The 22,868-nt window shown below is 46.8% G+C and overlaps 1 protein-coding gene across 1 annotated transcript in view; it reads left to right on the forward strand.

Annotated features, from left to right (window-relative positions):
* Nucleotides 1-408: 408 nt before the first annotated feature.
* LOC112105772 (junctophilin-3) overlaps nucleotides 409-22,868 on the forward strand; it is a 115,749-nt gene continuing 93,289 nt past the window's right edge. Inside the window, exon 1 of the mRNA XM_026663673.1 lies at nucleotides 409-790. Within this exon, the coding sequence (XP_026519458.1) occupies nucleotides 409-790 (382 nt within the window). The remainder of the gene's footprint in view (nucleotides 791-22,868) is intronic.

Genomic DNA, 22,868 nt, shown 5'->3' on the forward strand with positions numbered 1-22,868 from the left:
CAGGGGTTATTTCAAAAAAAAAAAAATTGTTGGCAGTTGGTCTCCCTCGCCCCCCCCTTCTCCTCCCCCCCTCCCCCCTTTATTTCCCTTTCCTGGGCTCTGCCTTGGATGATTTTTAGGTGGAGTCGTTTGCACCAAAACCCTATAGCTGCTGCTCTTCTTGCTGCTCTCCCCCCCCCACGCCCTCTCCCCCTCCCTTTTTTTGGTGTGATACTGTTTCCACAGCAGAAGAAGAAGGGACTGATCCTGAGGATCCTCCTAGAGAATGAATAACCCCAAGAAATTGACTTAAGCAGCACCCTGGAGCCGGTGCACGATTCAGATTTGATTCAATAATCATCCAATTTCTTTTTTTTTGGCCATTTTCTTTTTTCACCTTTTTGGGGATTGGCAAACCGAATTACATGCATGTCCAGTGGGGGAAGGTTTAATTTTGACGATGGAGGCTCCTACTGTGGAGGCTGGGAGGACGGAAAGGCTCACGGCCATGGAATCTGTACCGGCCCGAAGGGTCAAGGCGAGTATACAGGCTCCTGGAGTCACGGCTTTGAGGTGCTGGGGGTCTACACCTGGCCCAGTGGCAACACTTACCAGGGCACCTGGGCACAGGGCAAGCGCCATGGCATCGGTTTGGAGAGCAAGGGGAAGTGGGTGTACAAAGGAGAGTGGACTCATGGATTTAAGGGACGGTACGGGGTCCGCGAATGCAGTGGCAATGGGGCCAAATACGAAGGCACCTGGAGCAATGGATTACAGGACGGCTACGGGACAGAGACCTACTCAGATGGAGGTAGGTGATGCATTAATATCTTCTGAGACGGATCAGGCTGTGATAAAAGGAAATAAGAGGTTAGAAGAAATTCCCCCTGCCTCCCCCATAAGAGGGACCCTTTGTTTGGGCTGAACTTTCAGAGTTTGCAGCCTGCTAGTTGGGAGCGAGTGATGATCACACCAATTTCCTACAGGGTACAGGAAACCAGCCCAGCATGGCATTATCCCAGCCGTTTGACACAAGCTGCCCCCTATGTTCAATGGGGCTCTAAGCGTTTTCTCCCTACAGATGACCAAAGCTTTTCAGAGGAGGGTATGGGAGGAAGAGGGACACAGATCTGAGGCAGGAGGCAGCGTAGCCAAGTTGAAAGGAGACAGGCCAAGTTGGATTCAGAGTCATGACTGCACCACCATAACCTGTAGGATCTCCACCAAGCCTCCAAAGCAGCCCTGGGTAGAATGGACATTGCACTGCTGCAAGATCTTGTACAGATATTTGAAATTCTAGCTATAAGAAACAGATGGCAAATGCTCTCAGCAAGGGTCAGATCTTTACATCCACGTATCGCCTTCCTGTCCCCTCCAAACACAAACCTACACGTGATAATACCAGGCAAGAGACTTTAATTCAAACAGGATTCTTATGCTCCTATTTCACTGCAGCTTAATGCATTTTGTAGGGGCTCAGAGGGATAGAAAGAGCTCTTCTCCCAACATGGTTTAATAAAATGTTGAAGGGAAATGAGGATTAAATAAAAACAAGAAAACTCAGTGAGGGTGATCAAAAATTGTCAGACTAACAGGCTTTAAGGCCGAACAGCTGCATTTCTGCTGCAAGTGGCTGTATCATTCCATCTAATCTAACTGCCGCCATAAAAAGAATCAGGCCTATCTGTTAGAAGCCAATGGAATTAATGAGGCTGGCCTGTTTTTGTTGGGTGTGTGTCTATCAAAACTGGGCTTTCCAATGGTGTTCTTTTCCAGAACTCTTAGACTGAGATAGGTCTCATAAACATTGCAATTTTCGGTCTTCCTGGAAGCGGGGAAAAAGCTCTTCTTGTAAGACATGTCTCTGGAAAACAGAGCTCACTGCTTTGTGATGAGATAAGAAGGCAACATTAAATGTTACCTGAAAAGAGCTTTTAGTTTTTCCAAAAAGAAATGGAATGATCTATTTAAAAAGTAAAATTTTGCACTGTTAGGGTTTTCCCCAAAAGAAAACACAATTGCAGCCTTCTGCTTCACATAGCTTGGAAAGAATCAGGAGCCCATTTTAAATCTGTTTGGTTTGTAGGGTGACCAGACAGCAAGTGTGAAAAATTGGGACGGGGGTGGGGGATGGGGGTAATAGGAGTCTATATAAGAAAAAGACCCAAAAATTGGGACTGTCCCTATAAAATCAGGACATCTGGTCACCCTATTGGTTTGTGTTGTGAAGCAATCTTTAAATACTGACAATCTTCTGTGCAGAGGTAATCTAGGTTTGGGGAATAATGATTTTTTTTCTTATGCACTTGAAATGCTAGGACAGAATCTGTCCAGATCCTGTATGCGCCTGACCATAGTACTGCCTTTCTATGCCCCTCGTGACATCTAGGCCCTGATAAACAACATTTTCAGTAGAGACAGACAGAAGTCAGGCTGTAAAAGTCTCAAACTACGCGGCTCCGTGAACTACATGTCATCAGACTGGCAGAGTGTGCATGCATGCATACGTACACGTAGTCACCAGCAATGCATGCCTGTGACTAATTGCAGCAGAACAGTTCTTTGAGAAGTGAGGGCACCAGACCCAAATTGGGGGCAGACTATGAGCAATTCATAGTTCTCAAGAACCTACCAGAAACGAAGCTTTCATCCCCATCTAGTCTGTGCTTGGGATTAAAAAAAAAATCTTATTTTAGGAAGGGTTAAGAAAATTGCTAGGGGGAAGAAAAAAAAAAAAGGATGGCATCTGTAGCAAAGTTATTTCAGTTATAAGGGTAGGGAAAAGGATGTGATAGATAACTACATAAAGTGGTACCTATGGTTAGGCCTGTAATTACCAAGAGAAAATACAAAGCACAAAATGTATATTCCAGTGTGACCTGGTTCTGCTTTTCAAAGCACAGCTTATCATAACATCTCATTCTGATGCTCACCTTGGGATGACTGAACCCAATAGAAATCACACGTAGGTGAACTCTGCTCCAGGATCCCTGGGTACCAAGCAGCCATGGTCCCTTCCTGAATGGATGTCGCCACTCTGTCTGGGCAAAAAGGCCAGATCTGGGCATCTCCCGGCTTCCTGGCGCTAAATCTAAATGATCATTATGCATTTGGATAATTGGGTCCAGATGTGTGTGGTTATTATATTGAAAGAATAATTGGCTGGACATCATAAGAAAGAGGCAGCTATTGGAAATTATGTGCATCTCATTAATCTAGCCAAATTATTAGTTTAGTCACTTTCAGGTGTATTGCAATCATAGTCCCATCATCTGTTGCTTGCCACCAATGCTAAACATCAGTCCCTTGCATTGTATGGTAAAATCAACTGGTGCTAAATGAGGGGGTCACCAAATGGGAAGCAGGTTGAAAAGCAGGATGCTAGTGAATGAGGGGTTTTGACTCAAAATTTTACTTCTTCTTGAACAGTAGATAGAAAAGCAGCAAAGCATCAGCAAAAGTCTCAGAACTCCAGCAACCCCTGCCAGTGCTGACTTGGGGAAACTGTATTTTGCATGGAATAATGCACAAGTGTATTGTGCATTTAGCTTGGAGTTAGGATATGGCATGCAAAGAATTCAGTTTTGTTTCCACCAGCCACTCTTCCTGTCCTGCTCACAAACCTGTGTGTCTTCCCCCCACCCAACACACACATTGTACTCACACCTGTCTCTCACACACATCCCCCGTATGCAGATCGCAGACTCTCACACCTCCCACAGACACACTCATCACCAGGCACATGCTCAGTCTTGCCACACATACCTCAGCCCCATACAGATGCTCAGTCTCCCTGACACATTCACTCAGACCACATAATTACGTCCCACAAACACAAAACCACATACATGTAACATGTGCCCCCACCATGTGCATTGCAAACACACGCTTCTCCATATCACACTGACAGTTACACGCTCACACACCTGCTGCATATAGATACACTCACTTCCATGCATATCCCATGCACAGTCCCATAGATATAACTCCCACACAAACCATATTTTGCAAAGATATCACACCCCAACTCCCCTGAATCCAAACCCTTCCTCCCCTCTAGCCTGGACTCCTACTTACGCCCATTCATAAACAGGCTTCAAATGACTGATTTACTGTTTGCTTTATGTCAAATTCTGATACTGGGCCTGATTTACCGCTGGGTTACTCCAGTTTTACGACAGTGTCACTTCACTGGAATTATACCACCATAAAACTGGATTAATGCAGAAGTGAATCCGATCTGCTGTTTATGGAGCTGCTGATCAGAAATCTTTTGAAGGCATAGGCCCTGATTCATCAAGGAACCTTACTGTAGGCACAACTTGAAGCAAGTGAATTGTCCCATTGAGTTCATTACTGAATTGAAACCTCACTACAGCTTGGTTAAAATGTTAAACAATTTCTCCCAAGCCGAACTATGTGTGGGGGGGAGGGGAGAAGGGAAAGAAATTATGAAAACACAATTCAAATAGAAAATAAAGTACTGCCACATAAATCCTTTAAAACCAAACACACACACACACACCAACTAGCAGGAAAAGCTTTGTGTTTTGAAGCAGACTCTTTCTAGTTGCTAAAACAATGGTTACTAAGAGGTGGGGTTGGGGAAATTAATAAAATATCAAATTAATTGTTGCCAATCTCAGGCCTAAAAATGGCTACTGAAAAAAATAGCCTTAAAAGCTATTTTCTTTCCTACCCATCTCTATTTTAGCTGCTTTATATTTGGAAATTGAGGCAGCATTGGGTAAATACCTCCAAGAACCAGCACCCTCTTAAAATAGCTAAGTGATACAGTAGTGAGTAGGCCTGACTGATGTTCACAATTTGAATTAACCTCGCCAAACCTCAGGTGGAAAAAACCCACAGCTCCATCAATCTAGTCTCTGAAGACCGGCTTGTTTCTCTTTTCAGGACCTTGGAGAGAGACAGTAGCACAGTGCTGAATGGGCACGTCTCCCCAAGCCCATACTGAGAATATCTACTCCTCCATTCTTAGTGGGACACTTACAAAAGGGTCTATGTAGCTCTTCCAGGTCTCTCTTTAACAAACCCCATACAAGCCAACAACCTGGGGGTGAATAGTTTGCATAAATCAAGTGAGCATTCTTTTAACTCCAGAGAACGTGCTCCATCATAAACTCAACGTAGGATGCTTCATGCAATAAGCAATGTTTCTCAGTGTATTCTCTCTCCATCTGTTATCATACCACAAACACTAGGGAAGGATAAATGACCAAAAGAAGACCAAAGGCTAAATGCAAGAATGCTTCTGTGCTATACGTAGTTGATTTTAGCAGGATTTATATAGGAGTCTGGTATTTGAAGTCTTGGGGCAAACATCTGAGGTTGTTTGGGCCCCAATAATTTGTATGTCTTATAAACCACTTACATCTACACAGCCATCCCAAACAAAAAGGATCATCATCAATATCAGTCTTCCAAAGTTCTTGTCCACACACCTGGGGTAAATAAATTATTTGATGGATAAGTGAAATATCATTTGTATTTTCACTAGGCACGGGTGAGCAATTTGATTTTGTGCCTGGGCTAGCAAATTTTCATGACTGTTTTGGAAGACTGCCATAGAGGTGTAGAGTGCTTTGCAACCAGTAAGAAAAAAAAAAAAAGAGGGAGGTGTCAAATTGTCTTGGGGATGGTCAGGCCTAGTGGTTGGAGCCAGACTTAGGAGGCCAGGGCAGGGCTGGTGCAAGGTTGGAGGAGGACTAAGGCTTGGGGAGTCTGTTGCCACTATCAGGCAGGAATGAGTTCCAAGCCCCAGAGTGGTGTTGAGCAGACTGAGCTGCTGTTCCTCCTGTGAGGCTTATATACCTGGTCTGGGAGTCACAAGACCAGTTCCTGGCTTTTGGATTGGCTGGAGCCTAGCACAGGAGTGACTCATCACCACCCAGGGGGCAGCTTGGTTCAGTGGATGGGAGATGAGGCTTGAGATTGGGAGTCAGGAGGCCTGGGTTCCATACTTGACTCTGCATGTTTAGCCTGGCTTAAGACCCTTAACATCTCCATGACTCAGTTTCCTCATCTATGAAATGGAGATAGTGATGCTTATAATGCTGATTTTGTCAAGTGCTTTGAGATCTACAAACAAGAGATTTTAAGTGTTGTTATAAGAAAATACAAAATACTCCTCCCCCCGCAAAAGCCAGAGAATGAAATTAAGTCCTTGCCCTGTAAATCCTATGAACTAAAGGTGTAAATGGGTACAGTAGAGATGGACCAGGAGTGTTGGGCCCACATTTACCTTGTATATCTACAAATGTAGGGCCAATTTCTGCTCTCAGTTACATCCATTCAAAGCCTCCTGAAGTTAATGTAACAGAGAAGAGGATGCGACCCATTTGCCTTAATATAGAGGCAGTCTGTTTTAAACTAACTCTTCATATTGCCATTAAGGGTGCTTGCAGAATCTAGTGTCTGTGTTGTATTGCTATTTGCATTGATGTTTTTCCACAGGTTTTCTTAATGCTGCAAGGAGCCAACCACCCACAAGGACAAATTTACATGAGAGCTGTTCATATCCTGGATGGCAGAAGTGCCATGGAAGTGTTCCCATAAATGGCTGGTTGTAGCATTTTAAAAAGTCAGTGGGAAACAAACACAAATACCGAGTGTTCTTTAAATATTCAGGTTCCTACAGCATCCAAAGGCGAAGACCTAATTGATGCTAATAAGCTGATTTTAAAATAATTATTGTTAATTTCATTACAATGATAGCTTTATTTATAAAGCACCCCGCTGCCTAGAAGTTTACTGGGTAGGGTACACGGTTAAAATACAATAATGATAATAAGTGAACAATAATTAAAATAGAACAGAAAAATGATCAAAATACTAAATGAGACATGTAACGTGTTACTTCATGCAAGGCACAGAGAGGTACTGAAGTAATAGGAGTCTGGCCCAGGTAATAATCAACAAACACGGTAACATAGGAATTTGCAGACAGGATCAGACTAGCCCAGTGTCCTGTCTCTGACAAGGAGTAGCCCCAGATGCTTCAGAGGAAGGTGTAAGAATCCTGCAAGAGGCAGACGTGGGATAATCTGCCCCACACAGAGACCAGGACGAGACCTAACAGTCAGAGACAGACTTGGGGCCTGAAGCACACTGTTTAATATTGCTCCCAAAATCTGTCATTGTTAATTGTTTAACTCGGGATATTCTAGATATCCACAGAAGTATCCAATCCCTTTTGAATATTAATTATTATTATAGCAGAGACTGAAGCTTTTATTCAGAAGATCTCAGAGTCAGAGAGTCAGAGTTCAAGGCCGGAAGGATCCACCAGATCATCTGGTCTGATCTCCTGTGTAGCACAGGCCACCACCCAACACCCACACACTAAACCCAGCATCTGAAACTAGACTCAAGTATGACAGCCCACAGGAGACTAGACTATTGTGTGCCATGGGCAGAGAATGGGAAGGACAGAGGCACCTGAGACCCCTGCAACAGCAGGGAAATGATGATGTGAGATACACCTAGATAATCCTGGCAAGTGACCTGCACCCACATGCTGCAGAGGAAGGCAAAAATCAAACTCAAGATCACTGCCAATCTGACTTGTGGGGTTGGAAAGGAATTTCCCCCCCATATGGTGATTGGTTAGACTCCGTATGTGAGCAAGAACCAGCCAGCCAAGCACCCGAGAAAAAGAATGCGCAGTGCCACCTCACAATCCAATGGCCCGTCTCTGGCCATGGCCATCCCTGATGCTTTGTGGAAGCAGGTTTTAAAAAAATTATGGCAACACCACAAGACATGCGGGGTGGGGGAAACCCTTGCTGACCCCTGCAGGAGCTCAACTGGAACCCTGCAGCATGACCATTTTGGAACATAAGATAAAGTGCTTTATTTTACCAAGTTTGGGAAATATTATCTCCATTTTACAGGGGTTGAAGGAAACAGAGTCACTAAGATGTGGAATGAATTAGCTAAGGTCACAGAGACCCCAGACTATAGTGGGACTACTCATGTTTCAGTGGTCCAGGATTGGCGCCATAACGAGCTAGTGTCAGAGTCAAGACTATAGCATAAAACTAGAAGGCAGGTTTCTTGTGCCATAATGACTAGGCCAGACCACCTCCCTGTCTGCAATATCAGGGCCAAGGAGTGCTGCCGTCTCACACAGTATCACAGCTATTAGAAGCAGAAAAAGACCTATTAGATCATTGAGCCTGAGCTCTTGCAAGGGCAGGAGACAGTCCCCTGACACGGAATGTATCAGATGTTAAATTGATGCTGCACTTGCTTCTTCTGAGTTTTGGCTGAGAGCAAGGAGGTGATTACAGGCATTTTAGAGAAGCTGGTACTCTCCTTTCCAGGCTGCTTCCAAGTACTTTTTATCAATTTCATTAAGTGGGTTTTATATTTTAAACACTAAAGTCCACTATTAACTGAGCAGCTCAACTGAGCTTCGTCTAAAAGGACCACATATGTTTACGTTAGGTCACATTTTCTAGCAGAATGTCAGGCCTGATCCTGCCTCATTTAAGTCAGTGGGAGCTTTGCCATTGTCCTCTAAGGACCCAGCCCTGCTCCTATTGTACATATATCACTAGTGGGGCTTCATGGCTCCTTTTTTAGGAGGGACTTTTCACAAGGAGACCTGGAAACGGAACTTCCCTCTTACTCCTAGAGGTTATCCCTTCAAATCAGGGTCAAAGCACATGAGCACAGGGTGTTCTGCAGGTGCATGATGTTGCTCGAGCTACTACACCCAGTGCTGTACCCAGCCTGTGGATAAACAGAGACCTTCAGTGTCCAGGGCTGTCATCTGGCACCTCCCGCCAGCACCAAAACCTCACACAAAAATAATCTACCATAGGAACAACTGAAATAGGCAGATTGGAACATCCTTATAAAGCAGCCTTGCCATTACTTGTTTATTGTGACTTGGTGTTTTTGCTCAAAGCCCCAACTTCTGGAATCATGTGAGATTCTCAGCTTCATTTGTTTTTTTTCTAAAGTAAGTTTGTTGACCTTATGGTTGTAGAGAAACGCTTGAAAAGGTGACCCTTAAAGGCTCAGAAACCAACAAAAAAGAACCCAATATTTATTATTTTTAAAAATGGTATGTTTTTTAATTCAATCTCATGATTTTTGGGGGGGGGGGGAGAGGAAGGAGGCGGGAACCCATCTCATGATTTTTCAGTGTTTGGGGTAAATATTTATGTTCTGCTTTACCCTTGACATGACTGAAGAAAAATATCAGAATGGTGTAAACACCAGGGAGGGAGAGGAATTATTCAGGATTCGACAATGGAACAATGGAGATGGAGCCTGTTCCGCAGCTGACTCCAATGGAGTTATGCCAACTTACACCAGCTAAGAGTCTGGCTCAGTCCCGAAGAGCTTACAGCATAACAACGAGATGTAGATAAGAGGAGACCCAGAGGATAGCATTCACTTAGATGTGTGTGTGTTTATAGTGCCCATGCTGTGCTGGAGAGTGTATTACACTGAGGTGGGCTAGTGTGTACAAGAGCTGTGAGTCTCTGTTGGTGGAATTGAACGGGGAGTGAGGGGTTTGATGCACTGGAATGAGAAAATCAGTCCATGCCTGGGGGAGAGCATAAGAAAGGAGATGATGATGGAGAGGGATTCATAGATCCCAAGGCCAGAAGGGACCACTGATCATCCACTCCAACCTCCTGCATAGCCTCATTTTCAGTCTGAAAATGTCTAGCTTCAACTTCCAGCCACTGGATCCAGCAAGGATAAGCAGGAAGTTTTGAGGCTGGAAGCGGTGGCAGCTCCTGTCTCTTGGTTTATTTAAAGCTGGACCAAACTAAGCCTTAGCAAATGTGGACACAGACAACGGTCCTGGGCACTGGCAAGGAGATGGACCAAGAGGGTCATTCTCATCCCTAGAGTCTAGGATTTTATTACTGTGCTTTCTCTCCCCAGCTACTCTTTCTGCTTCAGCCCTGGGCAGTAGGCGTAAATCAGGAGGTGGAAGGCCCAGATCCCGCAAAGGCATAAGGATGTGCTTAGCTTTAACACACACGAGTAGCCCCGTTCAGTTAAGCACATACTTAAGTCTTCAGGATTGCCAACCCCAAAGTTAAAAATCACGAATCGCTCCTCCAACAATCATGGGATTGGCCCCAAAATAAGGAGTTAAAAAAATGGGATTGTGGGGTTTGGTCTGTCTTTTGATTGAACTCCCCCGCCCCATCCCCACGTGGAGTGGTGCGCCAGTTGGTGTGGCAGCTCTCCCGAATGCACCGAGTGAGTCTGGTCCCCACTGCAGGATCTCGTGGCTGCCTGAGGGTGCAGAGCTCCCAGTTTATCCCCAAACATCTCATTAATTAATTCCCCTCCCCCTGCCCCATCACCACACACCCCTGCCATTCATTATTCAGCCTCTACATCAGTTCTAGGGAGGGGGGAAGAGCTCTGCCTGTCTCCTGATTGGCTGCTCTTTCCCAGGAGGTAAGCAGGAGGGGATGGCAGACAATTGCTCCTCCCACCACCCCCAGCAATGCTGAAATTAGTGGGAACACTGGCACTTCTGGCCCTAATGCAGTGGTCCCCAAACTTTTCAGGGTTGGACCCCCCATTACCCCATCCATGCCACCCCCTCCACGACCTGGGGCCAGGAGCAGGTTCAGAGCTTGAGGGAGGGGGAGACAGACAGGGGTAAGGGGGCTGAGGCTGAGGCTGGGGCCATGGCTGGGGCCAGAAGCCAAGCTGGGTGGCACCTCCTCCCCACCCCCATGAGGGTTGGCCCAGGCCCAAGCTGTGCCCTTCCAAATGGTCCTCCTCACCCCCTGGGGGTGGGGGGGCATGCCGCACAGTTTGGGGACCTCTGCAATACTGGTATAAAACACCTTTATTTTGATATATCTGCATCCGTACTAAGAAGGAGTGTGCCAGTATAGTTAAAGCAGTACCACTTTTGCATTTAGACAAGCCCTTAGCAACACGAGACTTTACTACAGTGATCTGCTATGAAAGCTTTGCTGCAAAGTGAGGTGAGATCACAGAGTTTTGAGGAGGATTATAGGGTTGGAGGATTAGCAGAGTGAGAATTAGCCAGATTCTACTATATTTTGTGAGAGAAGCATATTAGAAATATTAAGGAGGCTGAATGCATTTTAATGCATTTAGCATTTTACACTCTAAAGCCCAATATGTTTTTTTGGTCCCCATCATGCAGACAGGTCCGTGAGGGTTCACCCGCATAGCTCGGATTGTAGGGCTGTTGCTTTGCTTTGTTAGGAAGCATGGATTGGAGCATGCATGAGTGACAAAGTAGGAATGTTCTTAATGTTTTCTCTGAATACTGTGTGGGTGCCTCAGTTTCCCTTATGCAGTGCTTAAGTATCTAGGTGGTGGGATAAGGGGCTGTGTGATTGTTGCAGAGCCCTAGAGGGCCAGTGTGATGGTGTCTGCACAGAGAAGGGCCGACATCCTGTCTCCTGGCAACTGATGGCCTGGGCCCCTCACCTGCAAAGGTGCCAACTGAAGGTGTTGGAGAACAAAGAGATCAGGTGACCTCCTGGCCCGGGAAAGAGACAAAGGCCAAAGGAGGGGCTGGAGAGTTTCAGTTTGGAGCTGGCTGGGGAAACGGAGGGATCCCCAAGGCTGGGGTCTAAGCTCCCTGCCTCCCCTCCCCCCCAAGATGGACCTGACTGAGGGGGTCCTGTTGTCTGTACCTACAAGCTCTGTTTTGGACTGTGTTCCTGTCGTCTAATAAACCTTTTCTGTTTTACTGGCTGGCTGAGAGTCATGGTGAATCACAGGAAGTTTTCCCCACACTCCGTGACAGCACATGAGCTCCTCCCAGAGCAGTCAGTCCATTCCTGGGGACAGTTATGGGTCTTCTTTCTGCAAGCTGCCTAACTCGGTCAATTCCCACTAGCTTCACATGGAGTTTCCCCACAACTGAGCAATCCCGTGCTGTCAACCCTAAGCATTCAACAATCATTGCAAACCCCAAGTCAGGCCCCCAGAATTATGAGATTGGCTTTAAAATCATGAGATTTCCGCTCCTCCCATAAATAGACTTTATTTAGGAGGATCATTTTCCTCCAGCTTTGCTCTGCAAATAGAGGGCTAGAGATTTCCTTTTATAAAATGAAAGCTGAGATTCTCATGACTCCAGGAACTGAGACTTTAAGAAGCACAGCAACTCACCAGAGCTAGCAACCACAAATGTTTTTGAAGTTATTCTCCTCTAAACACTGGCTGGAAGAGGAAGTGGCTAATGAAACAAACAAGATTCACGGGGGAGGATGGGATACAGATATACGGTTAGTGGGGTGGGCAGAAAGGCTAAGAATGTATTTCTATTTTACAGTACACAGTGGTGAGAAAATTGAGTTTTTGCCTCTCAAAGCATGTAGCCTAAATGCCTTAGAAGCCATTGTCAGGCATGATCTAAAATGTATACATTAGTTTGCAGGGATTCCTCCAACACAGATGTGAGCCTAGCTAAATTTGTGTGTCATTTTCTGGTGTGGTTTCTGCCAAATATTCCTGGGGGGAAATATACCCAACCCGGTTAGCGGCTTAATAGCATTATGTGTTGGGGAAAATCTCTTCCCAACTGTGGCCATATTTAGTATAATCTAGTCATGGTCTGAACATCTATAATCTATTGCAGGGCTGGGAGGAGGTTAGTCTGCAGCTGGCTCCATGTCTACTTGGCATTGCATATGCTGTACTGCCACTGAACCTCATCCAGTGCCTCAAGCATCACTGGTGGCTCTTCCTAGACCTCTATGTGACTCCAGTGATGGGCTTAGGTCACCATTTTAGGTGGAGCTCTGCAGCCCTCCTTAGCTGCCCATGTGTTGTTAGCCGTGGGCAGTTCAGAAGCATCCTGTTAGTCCTAGGCTGCAGCTACTTGCCTGTTTATTGCAGGGCAGGTGCTCCCCACTGGTAGAATTTGCAGTGCAGTTTCAGGCACTAGAGTGACTGCTCCCTAAGTGGATTTATCAGCAGAAAGATCAAAGATCTGTGTGTCAAATCAACAGCTGTGGTTGGTGCAGATATTGGGCAGAAGGTACAAGCAATTGACTGGTGTCATTTTCTCACTTTTTAGAATGGTGTCAAGTATCAGGGGGTAGCCATGTTACAGGGCCGCCCAGAGGGGGGGCAAGTGGGGCAATTTGCCCCAGGCCCCCATGAGAGTTTTTTGGGGCCCCTGGAGCGGGGTCCTTCACTCGCTCCAGGGGGCCCCGGAAAACTCTCGCGGGGCCCCCAGAGCTTCTTCCACTCCGGGTCTTTGGCGGCAGTTCGGTGGCGGGGGGTCCTTCCGCTCCGGGACCCGCCGCCGAATTGCCCTGAAGACCTGCGGCGGGGGGGGCCTTACGCCCCAGGACCCGCCGCCGAAGTGCTGGGTCTTCAGCAGCAATTCGGCGGTGGGGGCCCCCTGCCGCCGAAGACCCCAGGCCCCCTGAATCCTCTGGGCGGCCCTGCCGTGTTAGTCTGTATCCACAAAAACAACAAGGAGTCTGGTGGCACCTTAAAGACTAACAGATTTATTTGGGCATAAGCTTTTGGGGGTAAAAAAACCTCACTTCTTCAGATGCATGGAGACATCTGAAGAAGTGGGTTTTTTACCCACGAAAGCTTATGCCCAAATAAATCTGTTAGTCTTTAAGGTGCCACCGGACTCCTTGTTGTTTTCACTTTTTAAGAGTGGAGCAAAGCCCCCTGTGCCTTGAAGGCAGAAGCGACACTGGGCAACTCTTCTTGGGTTTAAATGACAGTGGTGGGATGCCCTGACCACAAGGGGAAGGGTGCCCCTGGGGGCAGACGGCAGCTTAAACACACAAGCCAAATTTTACCCCCCCCCACACACACACACACAGAGAGATGGATGGGGCATCAGGGTATTTGTGGCCACTTGACGCTTCTGATATACACACATGTGTATATGTGCACATACATGCATGAGTAATTACATGTATGTGTGTATGACTGTGAAGACAATTAAAAAACTATCCAAAATAGACAACGTTTAAAATGCTCCCCCTCTCCTCTGGCACCTTGGTCAGCAGCGTTAGCAGAGACGGGACCCGGTGGGTGGATGTGGTGATTGAACTACCCCTTTTGCCTGTAGGGTGATCGCTGAGTCAGCGCTGAGACACGGTGCTGAGGACGTGGAGCGAGGGACCCTCATTCTGCCACTGCCCGTGTTGTCCTTGTTCTCCGGGGCTGTCTAGGGGTTGACTCACCGCTGGTGCACCCCCTCGGGGCTGGAGGTGGCCGGCTTTCCTTCGCTAGCATCCCCGGCTGACAGCTGCTCCTGCCCTGCGATTCTCTGCTTGTGACTCACCTCTCTAGCCAGGTCACATTCAGTCCCCCCCACTTCTGGAGCAAACAAAGAGCCCAATGAAGTCAATTCAAGCAAACTTAACTCTTCACCCCTACTCTGACTCACTCCTCCTGGGCTCCGCAGGGTGGTTGTTCTGCTGTTGTGCAGAGGGATGCCTCCCAGGGCTTGCTTCCTGGCAGCCCAGCGCCAAACTCAACAGTTCTCTCTCCCCTTGTGTCGGCATGTTTCCACACCACCCTTTCCAGTAGCCGGTGAGGGAACCCAGGCCCTTCTTCTTCTCTGGGCTCCAGTCCATGGACCCTATGGCAGGCAGATACGCTCTGCTCTCTCATATGCTTTGCTGCTTTCCTAGCTTGGCCTTCCTTCAGGCCTTTACCAACAGCCCCTCCCTGGGCTTCCTGTACGCTTTCTCCACTCTAGTCACTAGAGAGCTAGAAGAGTTTTTCCCTTTCCCTGCTGACTTCTCCTCTGAGCTTCCTACCTTTATGGTCACCACCCAGCACCTCCCTGGCCTAAGCTTCATCTTCATTTGGGCCTGGCCCACCCCCCAGGTGCAACCAGGAACACTCATTCCTCGATCTCCAGTCAGCTCTTTCATTACACACCCTGTCACTAGCTTCTTTTTAAAAAGGTTTCACCACCTGCTTGCAAGCAGGTTGGGAATCTCTGGGCCTGGTTTCCCTCTCCCTGACACTGCTTTTGGCCTGGAGAAGTTCTATCACCTTCCGGATTCATGCCTCCATCAGTAAGAGAAGAATCAGCCCAAGCGTTTCCCACCAGCGATGAGCAAAGGCATCTATTGGGATGTTTGAATTGTACATTAAAATAGAGACAATGCTCCAGAAAGCTGTTGAGCTGGCGCCACGGGAGAGCAGGGGCCTGTATTTAGCCACAGCCTGGGTAGCAGCCGTGCAACCTTAGTCCCACTGCCATCTTCTCTGGAGGAGCCACTTTCAAGGGCGAGAGGGGAATACAATCTCCATGGCTCGGTCATTCCTTGACCCCTCTGCTGCCAATACAGAGACCAATTAATGCCAATTATAAATAACGAGGGTGGGTTCTGTAACAGGGCCACCTAACCACCAGCACCTGAGCTGAGACCTCTCAGCTCATCTCACATAAGTCACCCAACCATCAGCGATGAATGATTTCTGTTTACGGTCAGCCTGAGCTGAATTTGAACTAATGAATGAGGGGCAAAAGGCTCTGGGTCCTGAAACTGGGCCATGCAGTCTCCTTTTTCCTCTCACACTTCGGTTTCCTTGTGACATATTTTCTGAGATGCTAAATATGCTTTTTAAACAGCCTGCATGAATATTACTATAGATAGAGAGGCCCAGGCCTCTCTGATATTGAATTGCTGGCAAGGGATATCTGTACAACATGCTTTCTTGTGTCATAATTCAGAAGATCTCTTAGAAGAAGATATGGCAGAGAAATCTGCCTAATTATTGTAATTAGAGTCCTTTAATTAGTGTACTACAGAATCTACAGATAAGAGAGAAGGTGAACTCACCAGAAGGATTAATAATGAGATAAACTAGCAACTTGCAAGGTACAATTCATTCCATTTGGTTTTGCAACGTGGACAGGCGGTTTGGACCATTCAGACCTAATTGCAAAGCCCCACTGAGTGCAAATAGTCAGCTGTCCACATTTTGGATTGCTGCCTTGGTCTGATATAGTCCTCATACCATGCAAATCTGGATACACTTTAAAGAGTGCATGGAACAACAAAGAAACTGAGTTTTTGAAGCCTGCCACTCACAACCTCTGCAAAAGGCCAAGTACCTGTATCTATCTGTCCATCTATTTTAGGCAACCCGAAAAACAGCCAGTATTGTAGTACTTTGCACAGATATAGCTTTGTTAACCTGGCCTGTACTGTAATAGTGTAGGCCAGGGGTCGGCAACGTTCGGCACGCGGCTCGCCAGGGTAAGCACCCTAGCGGGCTGGGCCAGTTTATTTACCTGCTGACGCGGCAGGTTCGGCCGATCACGGCCCCCACTCGCCGCAGTTCGCCGTCCCGGGCTAATGGGTGTAGGCCTACACCCCCTCCTGGCCTGGGGTGGCACTACAGCACCCTGCCTCCATTTCCCCTTGTCTCAGAGCCACTTGAGAACTCCATACAGTCCAAAAGCTATGTGACAGAATTCCCCAGCTAGGGTTCTACTTTATTACATCCAAAAAACCCTTAAAATCTCCTCCCCTCCCCCAACTTTCAGTTAGACCCAGTTCCTCCTACCTCAGGATCTGTTGTTCTCCATCAGCTCTCCTCACCAAGAAACACCACAGTCCTTCTCCTCTGGGCTGTGCAAATCCCCACAGCACCCTACTCTTAGAAGGGGAACTGTCACCCCATTTTCAGGCTGGGCCCAACCCCTCCTCCCAAACCAACTGTCTCTTCCTGCTCTCTGATAGCTGGGGGAACAGACCAGGCCTGATCACTCACTGCATCAGCTCCTGGCTGTCCCCTCTTTCCTGCAGCTCTTTATGGGAAACACCTATCCCCTTCTCAGCATCATCTAAATAGTGAACAGGACTGGCTGGCCCCAGGTCCTTAAAGGGGCAGGCCACCCTATTACAGGCACTAAAAAAACAACTGCACTTAACTGGGGGTTGTTTTTATTTATTTCTTCAACTCAATTTTTGTAACACAGGGAAGGAATATTTTTCTAAATGCAGGATTCTTTTGACCTGACAGTGTCAGAACAACAACACTTAGCACTCGGATGCCACTCTGCAGCCATACACTTCAAAGCACTTTACCAGGGTATCTATCTCCATTTTACAGATCTGGAGACTGTGGCAGAGCTAGGCTGAGGACCTTTGAGGGCAAGTGCAAACCAATCAGAGTGTTTTATTACTATAGGAGTGTTTCAGACTCGATCCCTGGAAGGTGTGGAACATGCTGGCCTCAATCCAGGACAAGCATTTATATGCTGAAAGTTAAGCATGCATGTAAGTAGTCCCATGTGCTTAAAGTACAGCATGCACTTAAGTGCTCTACTCACCGGATCAAGGCCAGAGAGCTCAGCAACTTGCAAGCTCTCAGAGATATTTGATGAGCCCGTTTCATAGAAGGAAAAATTGGATGGAAGAAAGGTTCAGCCATTCAAAAAACCCCTGATCTCTTTTGTCCCTCTGATGATGTAGACAGGAAGTGCCAGATTTTATAGTCAAATAAATGACACTGCATTTGGTGAATGAAATCCACAAGAACTGTGTATGCGGAGGGATAAAGGCTGGTTCTAAATGTTTGATTGGGTAAAATAGATAAGTAATGCTAGTGCATCAATTTAATGTGCCAGATCTGGCATTTTGCTCTTATACTCTCTGTAACAGGGGTAGGCAACCTATGGCACGCATGCCGAAGGCAGCACGCGAGCTGATTTTCAGTGGCACTCACACTGCCCGGGTCCTGGCCACCGGTCCGGGGGGCTCTGCATTTTAATTTAATTTTAAATGAAGCTTCTTAAACATTTTAAAAACCTTATTTACTTTACATACAACAATAGTTTAGTTACATATTATAGACTTATAGAAAGAGACCTTCTAAAAACATTCAAATATATTACTGGCACGCAAAACCTTAAATCAGAGTGAATAAATGAAGACTCGGCACAGCACTTCTGAAAGGTTGCCAACCCCGACCTATAATAAAGAACCTTCTGGGCGCTGTTTATTTATTTGAAACTCAGGCTCACTGGGATATCCTCCCGGGAGTAAGAACTTGTTTTTGCGAGTTTCCCAGGGGATGCCATTCATACGATCTTACTCCGGTACAAAACAAACAATAGAAAGCAGGCCACTCAACCTGAAGTAGCAGACGGCAACACTGAACAGTCATCGCTGCATTGCACGTCACATGGCTACAGCTACATTCATGTGCTGAGTATGGTATCAGTTATTATAAATAAGTCTGACACGTCTCTTCATCGTGGGGGAGGGGAGGGATGCATATTTTGGAATAGCTGAACCTCTTTTCCAAAATGCTCTCCCTCTCTTGTTTTCCAATTGATAAATGGGCCTAGAGTACATCTCTTGACACTCATTTATAGGAATTAAATCAATTGAATAACTTCTTTCAAACTGTGCCTCAGATTTTTAAAATTGTACACGTGATACGGAGCTTGTCATTTACCCGTGTAGTTCCTATCGATGTGTGCACAGCCATGGGAATGTTTTTGGCTAGTTAGATATTAAACTTCCCCTGCACCTTCCCCATATGTTGTCTGGTTATATGCTAAGCTCTTTGGGGTGGGCACCTTGGGCCACAATTTTAAAGGTATGGGAATTTAGGTGCTTTCAAAAATCCCACTAGGCACCTAACTGCATCTTTAGGTACCTAAATACCTTTGAAAAGCTGGCCCCCTGTCTTCATATCTGCCTGTAAACTGCTTAGTGCATAGTGGGCATTATACCAATAATAAGTGCCCCAGTTGGAACGTAGCCAGGGCTTTTAACATCCCTTCACTTACTAAATTGTGATGGGATCTTCCATAACTACGTGTAGTCTAGACCTCAGGTTTTAAGTCTCCCCTGAAAGGCAGCACAGCACCTCCCAGTGCCAAGCTGGGGCACTGGTGCAGGACTGGTTCTGGGAGAAACGCATCACCACCAAGTCACTGTTACCACTTCCCGTAGTTTGAGTCTTTGAGGTCAAAGGAGTACAGTCTCTAGGTAGCAGGGCTGAAGGAGGGGCATTCGAGAAGATTGCTTCTTCCATCCACTCAAGTGGAAGGAGGAATGTATGGTTCGGATAAGTGGGACAGAAGGGCAGGGATTGTTTCTGAAATGACAGGGGCACCAGGACAGAAAGCAGGTGCCCTTTATGTCCCCGTTGTCACACTGCCCTGGGATATGCTGTAAAAATACCTTTCCTAAGGCCAGCTCTACACTACAGACTTATATCGGTATAACGACATCGCTCAGGAGTGTGAAAAATTCACACCCCTAAGTGACTTAGTTCTACAGACCTAACCCCTAGTGCAGACAGCGCTATGTCCATGGGAGGGCTTCTCCCGTCAACTCAGCTACAGCCTCTCAGTGACGTAGATTAACTACGCTGATGAAAGAAGCTCTCCTGTCGACACAGGAGCACCTTCACTTGAGCGCTAAGTAAAACAAAATGAATAGAACATCAGCGTTCTTATCAAGTCCGTAACACTTCCGATCTTTCAAGTACTTTGGAAATAGGAGCTAATCAGTCTTCCCAACACCCTTATGAATTGCTCAGGTATTGCAGTATTATCCCTGCTTTTCAGATGGGAAAGTTGGGGCACAGAGAGATTGTTCACCCATGACTGACACAAGGCAGCAGAATAATTATAATAATGCCTAACTCTTTTCATCAGGAGATCTCATCACTTTAAAAAGGAGGTCAGTATTGTTCCCCTTCCGGTGCCTCAGTTTCCCTAGCTGTAAAATGGGGGTAAGTGACTTGTTCAAGGTCACCCAGCTGGCCAGTGATAGAACTGGGAATGGAACCCAGATCTCTAGTGTTGCAATCTATTGCTCTGTTCACTAGGCCACACTGCCTCCCCACCTCTCCAAGGATTTGCGCTCCAGAGCTCAAGTTTACGCTCACTCCTGTAACCAGCTCTGTGCAGGGTGACCTCTGCACACATGGGGATCTGCTGGCAGGATCATCACCTAAAGGTACAGTCTGATCCCTGCTTTCAGAACCGTGCTCAACGGACATGGCACTTCGGGGGTCAGATTGGACCCCAGCTCTTCCCTTGGGGGGTTCTGTTCCAAAGCAGTCAACTCTGTCGTCCATACACTTGTTCCCAGCTCCTCACAAGGGGATGCTGGGAGTGTTTGTAGCAGACAACACATAAGCTGCTGTGGCAGAGAAATGAGACAAAACTGTTCACCAGCCTTCAGCCCACCGGACACCTCTGCCCATTAGTGTCATGATGAGCCCCACCATGTTATCACACTTGATACCACTCCCACTTAACCTCCGGCTTCACCCAGGGTCAAACCCATCAGCTGGGCTGAACTTGCTGCTAGACTCCCACCAGCACCCAACTGATTTATTACTGCCACCAACAGCTATGTGAGGGGTAAATCCTCTGTCCCAGCCCAGCTCTGTGCCTGCATTCAGGGGTGTCCGGTGGTGCTGGAGGTAAAAGAATCCTCCCCCTCCATCAGCAGGCAGCGTAGAGCCAGTGGAGCCATTCTGTGGCTACTACGGCAGTATGCAGAATGCATCACCAGTATCTCCCCGTCAAGGATGTGGGGGCTCACCCCCCTGGAAACACTGGTTGCTCTCCCTCTCTTGGCCATTTTGAATAATCATGTAACTGGGGTCAGTTGCCTCCCATGCATCCCCTCACAGCCTAAGGGCATGCTACAGGCAGTCTGCCTCAGTTTCCCCACTTGGACTGTTCAAATAAAATGTCCCTTCAGGCCTTTTCTTGGTCAACAATACCCCTCTTTGAGGAGTAGGGTTATTAATATAAACTAAACAGCAAATGGAACTCAACATCCCAAAACAAGTTCGTCCCTAAGTCCACACAGCACAAGATTTCTCTTCCTCCTCCCAGACCTTCCTGCCCATGGTCTCTGCAATCCGTCCCCTGGTTGGACAGGGTCTTTCCCAGACATCCCCGCCTGGTCTCAGGGTCTTCCTTGGAGGAGCCTTTCCTCCCTCTGCAAACTCTACCACGGATTCCAGAGCTTCTCTCCCTGCCCCATGGCAGCTTTTTATAGGAGGAGCACCTGAGCCCTTTCAGGTGTGGTGCATTCTGTAATCAGGGTTGGCTAGCTCCAGCTCATAGGAGACAAGCCACTCTGTTACAAATCTGTCTAGGTTCTTATATGACATCCATCACCCTACTCTGTAAGGTCCTTCGAAAAGTATGAAGCGGGTACAAAGCAATAGCTTCTCTCTTGCTTCCCTCCCCCTCACCACACACCCCAACAAGCAGGGCCTGCAGTTTGGCATGTTATTTATTTAGCGTTTGCTGTTCTGACAGGTAGGCAGCTCAGGGAAGAAGGTTTTCCATTTTGCTTGGAAGGTGTTGGGCCAAGTGCGTTGAAATCTTTCAAAATTTTGATGAAAGGTGGAAAAAAAAGTGAATGGAATTTTTTATGACAATAGTTTTTGTCGTTTTTCCATCTAGTTCTAGAGCGGGAGTTGTGGCCTCACAAATATCTCTTCCAGGGGTGAGTTCCAGATCAGCAATCCAGGTCAGATGCCAAGAAAGGGCTGAATAACGAGGCCCAGCGATATTACCTTTGCGACTTTCCAGTTCTCAGGAACGTGGAACCTTGTATCCTAGAACTTCAACCAAAAATGACCTGTCAGACTCCACTCATTTCCCTCTTAGCTGCCTGCAAAGAGATACTGTCCATTCAAATTTGGATTTGTGTGAAAAGATTTTACAACACCTAAGGCCAAGAGAAATGTTTCTAGATTTAAAAAAAGAAACCAAAACTCTGGAACCAGTTGTGAAACAAATAAAACCTTCACTTAAGGGTTTGGCAACCCAAACAACCAAAGACTATAAACAACAAGGAAACAGACCTCATTGACTGTAACAGCCCAAGCTGAGAGAATAGAGTATAAATGGAGGGAAGTCATTTGACTTTTTACAATTCTTCCCATTGCTGTTTTTGTTAATAATGTGGGAAGAGCATTTGTTCAGTGTGTGACTACGAAGGGTTTGCTCCCAGGTCGCACTGGATTAAAAAATGCTGCCTGTCTTTGGCGCAGATCCCAAGGTGACAGCGCCTCTTTAACCTTTGGCAAAGGCTGTTATCTGGCCTTAGCCTTTGGAGCGGCTGATCTCTGTTATTTCCTGTATCTTCAATGTACACACCATCTAATTCTTTCCTTCCCAGAGCAGGAACTAGGATCCCTGCTGCGGGCAGTTCACCATCCTTCCCCTCCTGGATAAAAAGAAAAGCAAAAGAACCAGCCATTTTCTTCTCTCCCCCCACCCCGTGTCCCACCATCTTTTCTTTTTTTACTTCTAGTGAGTCAGTTTCCTCTCTTGCACTCCATCTGCTGTGGATGCAGCTGAAGATTTTGCAATCGTCAGGAGGAATAGTCTCAGCAATCCATCTTTCAGCAGGTCAATTTTTTCCCCCACCTCCAATTATCTTCCCAAATTATTTCAGTTCGTGGATGTGTGTATGTGTGTGCGCGCGTGTGAGAGCTCCTTGTCGGATAGTTTGTGATTCTCAGAAGCCGGTTGCTTGTTGACACAGGAACAGAGATTGCACAAGCCAGGATTACTCAGCCGTCAGAGGGAAAGACTTAGAGGGGACTGCAGACAGGGGATATAAGGTTATGATGGCCTAGTGGGGAAACAATGACCCCTTCCTCCATTTTGATGCTGTTAGCCAGGGTGATGTTCACCCCAGTGCAGAGACCCCGCACCAACTTTCTGACACTGGGAGGGGCAGCAGCCAAGAAGTGGAATGCAAAATGTTTTACACACACACTCTCTCCTGGAAAGCCAACACACGTGAAATTAGAATCTGGCCTGCTTATTTATTCATTCTGGCCCTGCGTCTGCTCCCCCTGAAGTGAATGGCAAAACTCCCATTGACTCCCAT

Source organism: Terrapene carolina, unplaced genomic scaffold (genome assembly GCF_002925995.2).
Source record: "Terrapene carolina triunguis isolate 2854851 unplaced genomic scaffold, T_m_triunguis-2.0 Scaffold33891, whole genome shotgun sequence".
In the NCBI taxonomy this organism is placed as follows: Eukaryota; Metazoa; Chordata; order Testudines; family Emydidae; genus Terrapene; species Terrapene triunguis.